Source organism: Pyrgilauda ruficollis, unplaced genomic scaffold, assembly GCF_017590135.1.
Source record: "Pyrgilauda ruficollis isolate IOZ18807 unplaced genomic scaffold, ASM1759013v1 scaffold24, whole genome shotgun sequence".
In the NCBI taxonomy this organism is placed as follows: Eukaryota; Metazoa; Chordata; class Aves; order Passeriformes; family Passeridae; genus Pyrgilauda; species Pyrgilauda ruficollis.
Genome location: NW_024523648.1, coordinates 5,105,901 through 5,119,316, shown reverse-complemented (window position 1 = coordinate 5,119,316; position 13,416 = coordinate 5,105,901). Strand labels below are relative to the sequence as shown.

General features: G+C 38.6%; 1 protein-coding gene across 2 annotated transcripts in view; it reads left to right on the top strand.

Moving 5' to 3' along the window:
- Window positions 1-13,416, top strand: part of ARHGAP18 (Rho GTPase activating protein 18) — a 68,544-nt gene that overhangs the window by 37,369 nt on the left and 17,759 nt on the right. For both annotated transcript variants that reach the window (XM_041470125.1, XM_041470126.1), the window contains 4 exons: window positions 3,555-3,724; window positions 5,940-6,105; window positions 8,812-8,903; window positions 11,170-11,247. In XM_041470125.1, the coding sequence (XP_041326059.1) occupies window positions 3,555-3,724; window positions 5,940-6,105; window positions 8,812-8,903; window positions 11,170-11,247 (506 nt within the window). The remainder of the gene's footprint in view (window positions 1-3,554; window positions 3,725-5,939; window positions 6,106-8,811; window positions 8,904-11,169; window positions 11,248-13,416) is intronic.

Sequence of the window (13,416 nt, the reverse complement as noted above, 5' to 3'; positions counted from 1 at the left end):
TTGGTTGAGACCTCTCACAAAATAAAAAGGAAATAATAGAACATATGCAAAGCTAAATACTTATTAGCTTAAGTAGGGGAGTAGCAGAAGTCAGTTTACTATGACTGCAGTTGTTTTTCTCAACTTAGGATTTGTTACAGGGGAAGAATAATAGATAAAACCTCTGTGTAAGGGTAGATTCAAAGCATAACAATCTAGAGAATGGATGAACAAATTGTGTGTACCATGTGTAATACAAGGGTAAAGAGCAGTAATGTTTGTTTCTTGATAGGGAAAAAATCTGTAATCTGGTGGTTTTTAATTAAAGAGTTTGGTTTTGCTTTTCATTTTACATGATAAATGAGGGTCCTATTGCCAAAGTAGTGCTGTCCGTGAAATGATTACAAGGTTTTTTATTTTCAATTTATAGCCATCTATGAACTAGCATTTTAAAGAAATTGCTTTTTCAGTCAAGAAAAAAATCATTCTATCTTTCCAGTAATAAATTAAGATCTGTCAGCTTGGCTCTGTTGGTGTATACTCAAGATTTCCTTGCAAAACTGGGATATAGCACAGTTGATACTTGCAATGCTTCCTTGTTTTATTCCTGAAGAATTCCCATCATTTTATGTAATCTTTAAATAGCTCTGTGAACTAAGGAAAGGGTACAGAACTCATGTAAAATATGGCTTCCACATCCTCATAGACAATATTTGCATTTTTCTGTATCACACTTGCATTTCTCTCATTAAATATAGCATGTGGTTGGCAAGTTGGCAGAACACCAAGGCTGCTTCCTCTTACAGCTGCTACCCAGTTCAGAAATGTACAACAATAGGAGCAAGGCTGTACAACCAAGAAAAGACTCCCCACAACAGCAGCACTTCCAGATCTTTAAAATGTGCAGAGCATTACTGAGATACCTGCTTTACACAACACCTTCGTAAGACCAGAGGACTGAAACAGGAGCTACTGCTTTTTGTTTGTTAACATCAGATGCCTCCTAGGCTGGTGGGAGGTATGTAGGTCAGGTATAGGCCACATTAGCATGACAAAAGTTTTGGGGAGACAGGAAACTCTTTTCATTCAGTATGGATGCATTGAACAGTTTACATGATATATATGGATATACACAGAGAGATGCCAAGGATCAGAGTCAGGGATGAATTTGGCCTTGGATATGTTTGCTTACTGAGGACTCAGATATCTCTTTACCAAAGGGAGCAGCTCTAGTTTCAAGATCAGCTTAATCTTTAGCGTATGCCCTAGGCATTTTGGGGTCTGTGGAAAGTGAGCAGAAGCCACTCTGGAAAAAACAAGGGATGAGTAACACACACAACTGGCAGAATATGAAAATGTTCTGTTCTACTTCTCACAGCATTGCTTGGTTGTAAGTAGAGTCAAAGTATTAACTCAAACTTAGGTAAGTACTTTGACGTGGGAGTGGTTGCGTAAAAGCACTGTGCCTTACCAGAAAGTGGCTGTGGTGGCTTCAACCATTTGCCTGTCAGGTCCCCTGAGTCTGGCTCTGGCTGACTGAGGTTATTTTCAGGACTTGATCTAAATAATGTCAGAGAATAGTTTTGTGTTTTTTAATAAAATGCAGATGTAATTTAGAAAAATTGTCGAGTTGCTGTAATTTTTTTTTTTAACTTCCTGCTTCATATGTTGTTTGGATTGTGTGCCTGCAGCTCAGTTCTTTTACAGCCCACTGATACCATCAGTGTAGAGCATCACTTCCCTGGCTCCTCGTAGTCAGCCTCTCTGCAGGCTTTCCCCTGCTGCAGAATCAGCTTTTGCTGTACCTGTAACTGGGAACATTGTTCTCTCTTGGCTTAGGGTAGTTACTCTAGGCCATACAAAAATCTCCCACAGCAGTGTAGAAAAAAATTAGTTTATTATGTTGCACAACATTCTTACACCAAAACATATCCATTGCTCGTGGTTCTCCTTCACAACTCGTGCCTGTTTCCATCCAGTTTTCCTACACTTGTGGTATGTTAGCTTTGAACAGGCTGCAGTCTCGTGTGAGTAGGAGCCAGTGGCAGAATCATGGTCCCAGGACTAGGAAAGTGATTCTTCTTCTGTACTTAGCACTGGAGAGGCTACACTTCAAGTTCTGTGTCCAGTTCTGAACCCCTTAATTCAGGAAGAACGCTGAGGGACTGGAGCATGGCCAGAGGAGGGTAACAGAGCTGGTGAAGGGTCTGGAGTACACATCCTGTGAGGAGCAGCTGAAGGAGCTGGGGGTGTTTAGCCTGGAGAAAATGAGGCTCAGGGGAATCTTACCTCTCTCTACAACTACCTGACAGGAGGCTGTAGCCGGATGGGGGTTGGTCTTTTCTCCCAGGCAGCAACAGGACAAACCTCCCAGGCTGTGCCAGGAGAGGTTTAGGTTGGACATTAGGGAGAAGTTCTTCACAAAAGGCTGATTAGATATTGGAGTGGACTGCTCAGGGAGGTTGTGGGGTCCATGGAGGTGTTTAAGGAAAGACTGGACACACCACTTAATGCCATGATATTGTTGACATGGGGGTGTTTGGTCATAGGTGGGACTCTGTGATCTCAAAGGTCTTTTTAAACCTTATTTATTCTGTGACTTTACTCTTCTGTAGTACCTGGAAACCTTCTGTGATTCTGTGATTCTGTAATGTCTTTGAGAAGGAACCAATCCCTTGATGTATCTTTTTGGATAGATATCATGAGAAAGATGGTGGAGAGACTGAAAGCTTTCTTAGACTTCTATGCTTTGTATTAAATACTGTTTTTTACAGTAAAATTTTCTTCTTACTTCTTTCACAATATATTTTAACTTCAGACCAAAAGCAGTGTTTCATTTACTGTGAAATAGGGAAGCTTCTTTTTCTAAAAGCAGAAAGGCCTCTCCCTTTTTTGATTCTTTATTTCTTTAACAAAAAATGTTCTAAATTTGTCTAGTGTTTGATTCCTTTAAGGAACAAAGAAAGAGAAGTAAAGCCATTGTTGTGTACTTAGTCCTTCCCTGTGTCATGGAAACATGTCCAAACTGTTTTGAGGAATCTAGACTCTTCAGACTGAGGTGAGAACAAGAATAATGGAACAAAGATATGATCTGTGTACTCCCTGTTATTCCCAGATGTTAATGCTTTGGGTCATGGAGGACAAATTCTCTATTGCTTTTGAAATTTTAACAGCAGAAAAATGTGCTGATTTGTTTGCAGGATGTTACAGTCTTTGAGGCTAGAAAGTGTTTGATGGCAAGAAACTTCTGATGCCAAAGCTCTTTGGCTTTGCAAGATTCTGGGAGTCTGCTGTTTGTTTGAGGTGGATTGCTCTATCTTTTCATAATAGATAAATAGGATAGAAGGCCCCCATGCCTTGGCAAAATTATTGAAGAAAACCTACAAAAGTTGAACCCTTGTCAATAGCTAAATTTTCGACTGACATAAAAAATACAGGAATAGTGACTTTGCAGTCAGAAAGTCCATTGCTTGCACAGCATTAATTCCTACTGAGTTTAAAACTTACTCTCATGCACAAGTGGTGCTCAATTGTGCTGCTGTTGATTTTTAGCTTTTTTTAAAATATGTTTTCAGGTCCAAAGTTCAGTCTTGGAACAGATGAGCAGAAGAGCCTGCTTGAAGACATGCCATCTTCAGACACTGACATCAATTTGGAGATATCATTTGCAGAACAGGCAGCTAATCTCAAAGACAGCTCAGTAGGCAAAATGTACAAAGGTGGAGGGGGTGACACTCTTCTCCCGGTAGGTGTTTCTTATTTATTCCGCTTTAGTTTGTGCTAGAGGTAATGTTTGGGTGATATTTTTCTGAGATTGAGTGAATTAGATTTAGAAGAACATTGTCAGATTTAGCTTTGTATAGATAGAGGTTCTTAAGGTAGCTGATTTTTGGGACTAGTATGCTCAATAACATGAAAATAGCTACATTTGTGCCTGTTTATGTACTTGTGTGTCTGGAAAAATGTGCTCTATATGTAAGCAAAAATGAACTTCTAATATTAAGCTGCAATGGTGGCTTAGTGGTGGTTGTACCACTCTATCCTTGCTTCATTTGTTTACATCCCCTTTTTCTGTTATCTGAGGTGAGATGCTTTACCTCTAATAAAAAGCTCTGCTGTAATGTGAAAAGGGTTGGTGGATGCCTGTAGAAACCTTATGCAGTTGTCTGATACAGGTAGGTGAGGGATGAGGATGAAGAACAGAATTGTCTGTAGAAGTTAGAGGTCTGAAGTCAAATAGCAGGAAATTAAAAATTAATTTGAACTCAGTTTTTCTTTCCAACTCTTAATAAAAAAAGGGTCTTTCAGAATGAATCCCTATAGAATCAAAAGAAAGTCCTTCAAGGGATTTTGTTGTCAATCCTCAGAAATCTCTTTTAGGATCTCTCTCTGCCTACCAGTTCATGAACATGTAGCATGTACATGTAACCTGTAAACTAATGACTGGTGTGAAAACTGTCTTGGTGGTTTTTTCTTTTTTTCCCTAACACTGTATGCAAACATGCCTGAGTAAACACGGTATCTGAAATAATGTTTCCTAGTTCTTCAAACACTTAATTTAGATAAGGACTTGTGCAGTTCTTCAAGTAGTAATTACCCCATGTATCCTAGTTTAAACATTATAAACCAGACACTAATGGATATTTAGAGATGGATTCTAAAGTGTTTGACTCATGTTTCTCTAATGCAGCCTATTACAAGGAGATAAAAGCTATGCTCTAACTTCTGTATATATGCATAATACATACATCAGCTCTACTTCTGGCCAGGCTTGTGAAGGATTGCTCAAAGACATGGCTATGGGATTTCTTCTTCAGTTACAGAAGGAGCTGCAAAGTGATAGGAAAAGGAAGGGAGTTACCTATTTAAATCTACAATATATTGGTTGCACCTTCATCATTGGCAGCTATTTTTAAACAGACATGTTTGTGCAAGTCAATGAAAGCTCAAGGTGGGGAACTGGCTACTCATCTACCTTTTGTAAATTATGTTTATGTCTTGGTGTTTGCCCTTGTGGTCATGTACCATAACCAGCAATTCAGCTCTGCTATTGTTGGGTTTGCACAGGGTAAGGAAATCATTCATGAGTATAATATGTCTTTCCAAGTGGAAGAAAGTCTTGTCAAGCTTCCTGCTCTGAGTCATGCATACTTAGAAGCCTGCTGGTGAGAGATGGAGTTAGAAAGTTCAATGAGTTGGGAAGTCCCTCGCCCTTTCAGTGAAATTCCTTATATTGCTCTCTGACTGCAGCCTCTGAGTATCTAGTGCAGTAGCAAGGAGCCATGATTAAGTATCCCCCTTCTCTGAGAAGATAACTCCTTTATTATTATTTATATGGCAGCCAAATATTTTATTTTGTATGCACAAATGCAGAAGAATTTCTATCCTATTGCACAGGATTTCTATGCAATTGTATGTGTATAAGATGGTTCATGGAAAGCCATTTCCACCACTATAAACTGGAAAAAGATGCAGAAGGTGGAGGGGGAGTATGTGGTTGCAAGCAGGACAAATGACAAATCCAGACTCTTCCTGGAGGTGCCAAGTAAAAGCACAACAGTTAATGGACACAAGTGACTGATGGTGAAATTTTTTTTTGCATAGTAAAGAAAGTCTCCATGAGAGCATTCCGCACTGAAACAGGTTCCCACAGGGGTTATTGGGAATTTTCAAAATTAGTTTGAACAGCAGCAACAACAAGCAATCCAATCAGACTTTGAATTTAGCCTTGCTTTGAACAGCAATTGAATTAGATGACCTCCAGAAGTCACTGGGAACCTAAATCTTCCTATCATTTTAAGATATCTGCTTTTTAACCTATTTGTGGGATTCTCCTTTGATTTAGTCAGTAACAGCAGGCTTCATGATGAAAAGTTGTACCCTGAAGGAAGTACAGCCTTTGAGCTAAGTAATTTGTCATGACTTGGATTATTTACCCTGCTGCAATTCTCTGCTTTTAGAATTTCAGACTGCCGAAGGACAAGACAGGTACCACAAAGATTGGTGACCTAGCCCCTCAGGACATGAAGAAAGTCTATTCTTTAGCACTGATTGAATTAACTGCTCTCTATGACATACTTGGGACAGAATTCAAGCAGCAGAAAGCTGTAAAAATCAAAACCAAAGGTAAGTTGGTGTATTGTATTCTGAACCAGTTGCATCTGTTTAATCCAATGAAACAAATGCACCAGTTTCTTTATGATCTTCCAGCAGAAAATTTATATATAATATACAAGCAATAACATAAGCCCTGAGCAACATGTAATTTTACACCTTAACTCAAGACAAGCTCTAAACAAGTTCACTGACATAATGTCTCCAGCTCTTTGTCTAAAATTAAAACTCAAGACAGTCACTGAGAAGATAATCTAGGGAGTGAAGGGTAGCTATCTTAGTAGTATGCCATGCAGCAAGAATTGCTTCAGAAGTTTGTATGTGCTGATTTATTCCCAAAGGGCATGAGCATGTTCTCTTTGTGGGTATGCTTTTCCTGAGGGTAGGTACTGGTCTACTTTCAAAATTGGACTCAGTGATCTCAAGGGTCTTTTTCAGCCTTTGCAGTTCTGTTGTTCAGGTGAGTCTACCTGACTTTCGTGCTGTTGTTGCCATAGGTGGGAGATGCTTGTAGCCTTTGTCACCTGTTTCCTATTCTGTCTGGCACAAATGTTCCTGTGTCATATAGGCTGTGCCCATCCAGTATTTTCTTAGGCTATAATGCAGTTGTTATGATGAATGGCGTCATATAAAGTGGAAGATTTAAACTGTTGCAGAGGAGGCAGAGACAGCTGCACCATGTCACTTTCCTCTGCAAGCCATCAGAGCATATGGGTAATCACAGTGCTTTCCTTGAGAGCATAGAAAGCATGGAAACCAATTTCTTGATGCTAGAGGTTTTCAGTACTTTGTTTGGTTTTTGTGTTTTTGGCTTCTGCTAAATGGTTTACAAGAGCTTGAGATGTGTTACCAGTTCATCACAAGCCTGCTTTGGCCAAAACTATGTTGTCAAGGTTCAGTGAATGTGACAGTGCAATAGCTCACTTTAAATAATTGAAAGCAACAGAGAGCATAGAGAGATGCACAGCAAGGTACAATAGATTCTTCAGAACATGTTCAGTTCACTTTACAGTAGTAGTAAACAGCTTTTTTAATGCAAAAGGCATACACAGAAACATCAACAAGACCTTGTTCACTTGAATGCATTTTCTTCTTGCAGAAGTACTTGTGCTGTCACTAATAAACAGAGACAAAGCGCTTTCTTCTCTTGTATTTTGGGTCTTACTTATAACTGCTTCTTTTTACAAAATTAATTGTTAATTGAATTTCACTCTCAGCATTATTATCTGAATGGCAGACATTCATAAAATGTTGACTTGATTGAAAACTTCTTTGAAAGGTAAAAAAAGGCTAGACTCATGGCAATGTGTAGGAAATGGACAATGACATCAGCTTTTCTGCCAAGCTAATCTGCTTTTGCAATGTACTGCCTTCAGTGCCTTGTTGCTCTGTCTGACCCTTACCTCTTCATCCTTTAAGTGTTGTTTGGCCAGTTGATTCATACAGTGGTGGATCTGTTAGTTTTCTCCTTTGTGCTTGAGTATGTAAAGATGATGAAAACATCATTCTTCTGGGGAATGCTGTGCTGTGCCCAGCACTGCTTTTTTATTGACCTCCTGGAATTTGTTTTTTCAACTACATTTCAATGGAAACTTTTATTATTGACAAGAACTTCAAGATAATAAAGCTATGGGCTTTATGGATATTGCCTGTATGTATTGCCTGTATGCCCTTGTATTTTATAGGTACACTTTTTATGCTGACAGAGATACAAGAACTTCTGGTTTGGCACTGAAATTGATCTTTCTTTGATGTATATCATGTTTTCTCAAGAGCTGACAGTTTTTTTAGTAATTGCATCTGTTCTGTGTTCAATATTGGCATGGTATCATGCCAAGCAGCAGATTTTTGACTACTTGTATTGTTATATGCTGTTCCAGAAAACTTGCACATACAGCAATTATCAGTACTTCTGACAGAGAAGTTCTGTCTCAGCAACTTTGGGTTAGTCATTATTAGCATAGCTCTCTTTAGATGGTTATTCACATCTATTCAACTGGGCCATAACACATATAAGTCTCATTTACATGAAGACTAAGTTAGTTTGTCATCAAGGCTAAATTAACTGCGGCTGAATTCCTTTAAAAAAAAAATATTGAATTGCTTTGGCCCTATTGTAAAAGTTATTTTTTAACCAAGAATTAACTGTACTTTTGCTGTTTTTAAAAATGAACTTTTAGTGAATTGGTTGTCTTGCTGTTCTACTTGTGCTATATAATTCAAAAGCACAGGAGTTGAAAGCTGTTATTTCCAAACCCTCACAGAGAGAAGTGTTCAGAGAAACTCTGGGTGATAATTGCATTGTCTCATTTTAGTGACCAAGTTCTGGATATTTTACTCATGTAATTTCCATCTCGAGTATAATGACTTGCATTGAGTGGTGAAGATCTGCATTGCAGGGTTATTATCACATCCATTCTGCAAACCAGAACTACGCAGATGGTTCATTTATGCAGTTTGCTTTACTGTGCTCCAGAATATGTGGATGGTAATTTGAAGTCAGAAGACTCCTGAGGAAGAGATGATGAATCCTTTTAGCCAGAATGTTTTGTGAAGTAACTTGATTGGCAAAGACATTAAAACACTTTAAACAAAAGGTCAATAGCTCTGAATGCATTGAATAGACTTACTGCTTCAGAAATGTGGGCTTATGCCAGTATCACATGTACTGGAAAAAGATGTGGATAATATCTCAGTTTCTTTTGCTTTATTCTTCAGACTCCGGCTTGTTTGGTGTCCCACTGTCACTTTTACTGGAACAGGATCAGAAGAAGGTCCCAGGAACCAAGATCCCACTGATTTTTCAGAAGGTAAATAGGCATGAAGAAGTTAACATGCAAAATGACAAAACATAACATTTAGTCCTGGATTTATTTGCTTCCTGTAGCAGTTTTAAGTATAATACTCTAATCCATCTAAGTTATTCTAACTTTTAATTGCAGCTTCACTTATTAATTCAGTAAATATTCAGTGATATTTTGCATTGTATCAGACCTATTTTGCATTCAAGAAATTAGCTCACAAGGCAGGTGCTTTTCCAGAAGACTTGTTGCTTTAGTACAAAGGAGTATGCCTTTGCCCATATCGTGTCATGGTAGTGGGGGAGATAATTGGAAAGAAGATGGAGACCCTTGATTTGCTGCCCACGCATAGCACATCTCATTTCATGAGAAGAAAATAAACCACGGTGTGTAGACCTGTCCTAACACCTGTCAGAAACTCAGTGCTCTATCATCACCATTTCAGTCTGTTTGTAGAGGTGCTTGTTATTTTCTGAGAAACAGAAATCTCAAAGTAGTTTTGCATCATGGTCTGAAAACTACCACTGTGTCATTCATGCCAGAAATTGCTTTCTCAGGATCATAAAAACAAATTTCTGGAAAAGTTGCTATCTATAAACTAAGAAATCAAATTGCAAACAGTGATTGATCACTCTGCTATCCTAGCAATATTGAAGATTCTACATAAACATTAATATTTTATAGATGTGGTTTGTTTTGCAAGGTGCAGACATCATTTGGAATACAGTTTTATTTCAAATGAGAATATGAAAATAAACAGTTTCCCATTTCTTCTGCTTGTTCTCAGCAGCACGTGCTTTCCACGAATCAGGGATTTATATAAAGTGTAAGAGAGCAATTTTGTTAATTCTTTTAAATGTATCTTGTTTATCACTGAAATGAAACAAAGTAAGCTAACAGGAAGGCTGCTTAATTAAAAATAAAAATACACCTAGTTTTATTTCACTGAGGAATTTAAATTAAAAATAATGACATAATTTTGTCGCGGGTTTTGCAACTGGAAAATCTGACAGTAATAGCAATTCATGTGTTGTCATCAGAAGTTTCTGCTGACAGTAAGTCCAGTCACTGGCCTGCTAATAAACCCATGCACGACAGCCCTGATAGAGAGGAAGAGGGGATTTCCCACAGGCAGGAGATTGGTGGTGACCAGCCACCTTGCTGTGTGCCAAGGGGAGCGAGTGTTTGTGAAGAAGTTGTGGCCACCAGTCGTGCCACCAGACCTTGCCTTCCCCAGGAGTGGTGCTGATGGCAGGTCACACACTGCCCACAGCATCTTTGTGCCCAGCAGATGTGAGTGGCAGGCACTGATCTGGTGTGAGCCAGGTACAGGGTGAGCTAGATGGGGCCAGTTAGCACTTTTTTTTTTTTTTTTTTTAAACAGTGGAAAATGAACTAGAGTGACACTTCTAGTGCTGTTTTCTAACATTGTGGGGTTTTCTGTCCAGTCTTTTAAATGGCATTTATCTGTTACATAAATCCCTTTAATTTCTGTAACTGGAAAAAACTCTGTTGCATAATTTTTCTTACTCAAGCACTGGTGCAGGGAGGCATGTAACAAAGGCACTGCCCTAGTTAAATATTGCGGGAACTGTTTGTGCTAAAATTATGTCATCAGCTTTTGACGTTTACAGATTTGTTTTAAATACTCTTAATTCCATCCTTCAGTGACTATTTCTAGGCATATTACTTAGAGAAAAATTATTATGAGTTTTAATTACTTTTATGGAATTTCTGCAAATTTATCCATGTGAAGGGTTGCAGACTTTTGAGTCTGTTAGGAGAATGTCAGAATTTGCAAATCAGAGGCTTCTTTAAAGCCGAGAAGTTCTTAGTTCTCCTCTTGTAAAGTCCTAGAGTATTCTTGAGAATATTACCTTAATTATTTTGATTTATTTTGATTTGGAGACATTTTAACAAGGATAGTAATTGGGATATAATTTTGAAGCCGCAGTAATTTTTGAAAATAATTCTTCAGTCTTCACAGGAGGCTTGAAGAAGGTAAAAAGCATACAGGTTTCTTTTTTAATAAAATAAACAAACTCCTCTTTAATAGGACTCATAAAAAAGGGTAAGAACCACAGTGAGGTTGTCTTCTACGAGAACTGTAATCCATTTGCAAACTGTTTGAACCTCTGCTTGTTACAAATCTCTGTGCACAAATGCATATGCACAGAGAGAGATAGAAGCATAAAGGCTTCAATATATCAGAACTGTCTGCCAGTAATTTTTAATTGGCATCTTTGCTCATGCCAGTTTGGTTTCTGTTTGACAGCTGATTGCCCAGATAGAAGAGACAACTCTGGAAACAGAGGGACTTCTTAGAATACCAGGAGTTGCGACAAGAGTAAAGGTAAAACATTGCACAGGTTATTAATATCCCCCAAAATGTATGTGTGGTTCTGAATTTATTTTGTCATACAAATTATATTTTAACATCCCATTGTTATCCAAATCTTCAAAAACAGAAAGCAAAATCTCTTTACAAAGAAAACTGCATTATATTAGCCAGAGAAATGATGCTTTCACTCAGTGTAGTTTTGGGGAAAGGCTGGAGTTTAAGTTCGAAGGAGAGTCAAAGCTACGTTTCAAATTCAGTTGTGCCAAAATCTCATTAATTCTTGGCATGAGCCTTCCAGCCTTTTGCTTTCTCCCTGAACCAGTTTAATCATCTGAACAGTTCACACACGGTCTTTCTACCCCAGGAGGAAGCTTTTCCCTGGCATTGAGAGCCGTTTTTAATAGCTAGACTTAACCTGTGTTACAGGGCAAGGCAGGCAGCGTGCGCTGAAGAACCTCTCACATTTATTTTTATGAACAGCAATAGAAGTGCTCGGCTCGCCGAGCGCAATCTTGTTAGGCACGTCTGTGCACAGCGACACTTCCCAGGGTGAGTGCCAGTTGCATGCAGGCTCTTCCCCAGTCTTTGCCTTAATGCAGGGAGCTAAATACACAGTGTGATTCATGCCAAGGCTCAATGTGTTAAAAAGACGGTCTGAACTGGCCTTAAATTCTAAACAGAAAGGACCATTTAAGTGGATTCAGCTGTCCAAAGACGTCTGCCAGCCTCTGTTGTGTAGAACTTGGTCCAGCTGCTGGTTCATTAGAAACAACTAAAAGAAGGGAATATTGTGGAAATTTGGTTTGTTTATTTACCGGTAACTAAGATACGGATTTTTTTTCCATTTTCCTCCATTCTTTATTTTCCATAACATTGGTTCTGCAAACTGGAGTGATTTCTTAGTGATTTTGTTTATTTGTTTGTTCTTTGATTTTATTAGCTTAATACAATTTCCCAGACAGTGGATCATTCACTATTCGGCTTTCATTTATTTTTAACCACTCTGTTTGCAGGAACTACTTCTTTAAATTAAGCAATAGTTTTGTTAGCAAATATTTTAAGTTCTTTTACTTATTCTAATAGAGAACTTTTTAAAAAGCAAGGAATTTATCTTACTAAAGGACTGAAGTTTTCCCTTAATTTTCTTAAACAGAAAAAAAAAAAAACAAACCCTATTTCCCTCATTATATAGGTTTATAGAAAGACACAGAAAAATACTTTGCTATCATGTTCTATAGATTTTAGGGTTATTAATAAGGTGCATTGGATATACCCCATAGTCAAGTACATTTACTTTAAAATGTGGGGATTGGAGCACTAGGACACATAGTTGAAATTTCTGCCTTTACCTCTCATAAAATAATTGTATCTATACATTTAATACTGCATTTACTGTAGTGATTTGGTCTGAATGTGGATGGAGAAGGTGATGAGTCTCTGAGGGAGAATTTTCATCTCTGTTTCTAAAGCTTGCTCTTTTTGATGATCAGGAAATCATACCCACTTGACTTTAAGCATCTGAATTATGACTGTTGTACATTTGAACCTCCAGTACAGTCAGTGGAGACAGAAGATCTCTCTGGAGGACAGCTGAGAATATCCAACTTTTATACCAAACTAAGTGTCCGCATTTTCTTTGTAAATAGATCAATTTTCCATTTGGACAAAGTTAAATTTATTGAGAAGGGTATCTTAAAAATGTATCTAATATCCTCTCTTCAATTTGCCCTTCTTGTCCAGATAAATAATTATGGCCACATTTTTCCACAGCACATATTTTACAAAACAAGCCAGTGTCTCTGTCCTTCTTTTCTGTCCAGAATAACGGAGCTAGAAGAAGGGAGGGACCTGTGAGAGGGGCCTTGGGACCTCTGGCCCTGTACTGGGGTTACTTTTCACTTTGCCAGACTTGGTCTTTGCAGTGTGTTCCCATTTGCACATCTGTGAAAGGCCAGTAGTAGCACTGCCATGGCAGCAGGGCAGGGGTATGGTGATGTCTGCTGCCAGCAGTGTCCCATCCTCTCCCAGCCCCAGAGTTATGACCTTCCACTGGGACTTTCAGAGCTCTTTACTGCCGAACCTCATGATTTGCGGGACAGGCCACTTCCGCACAGGGTGTGTTTGACACCCCATGCTAGGCAAAGCTGTATGTGCCCAGCAACATGGAATTCCGTGTAGGTG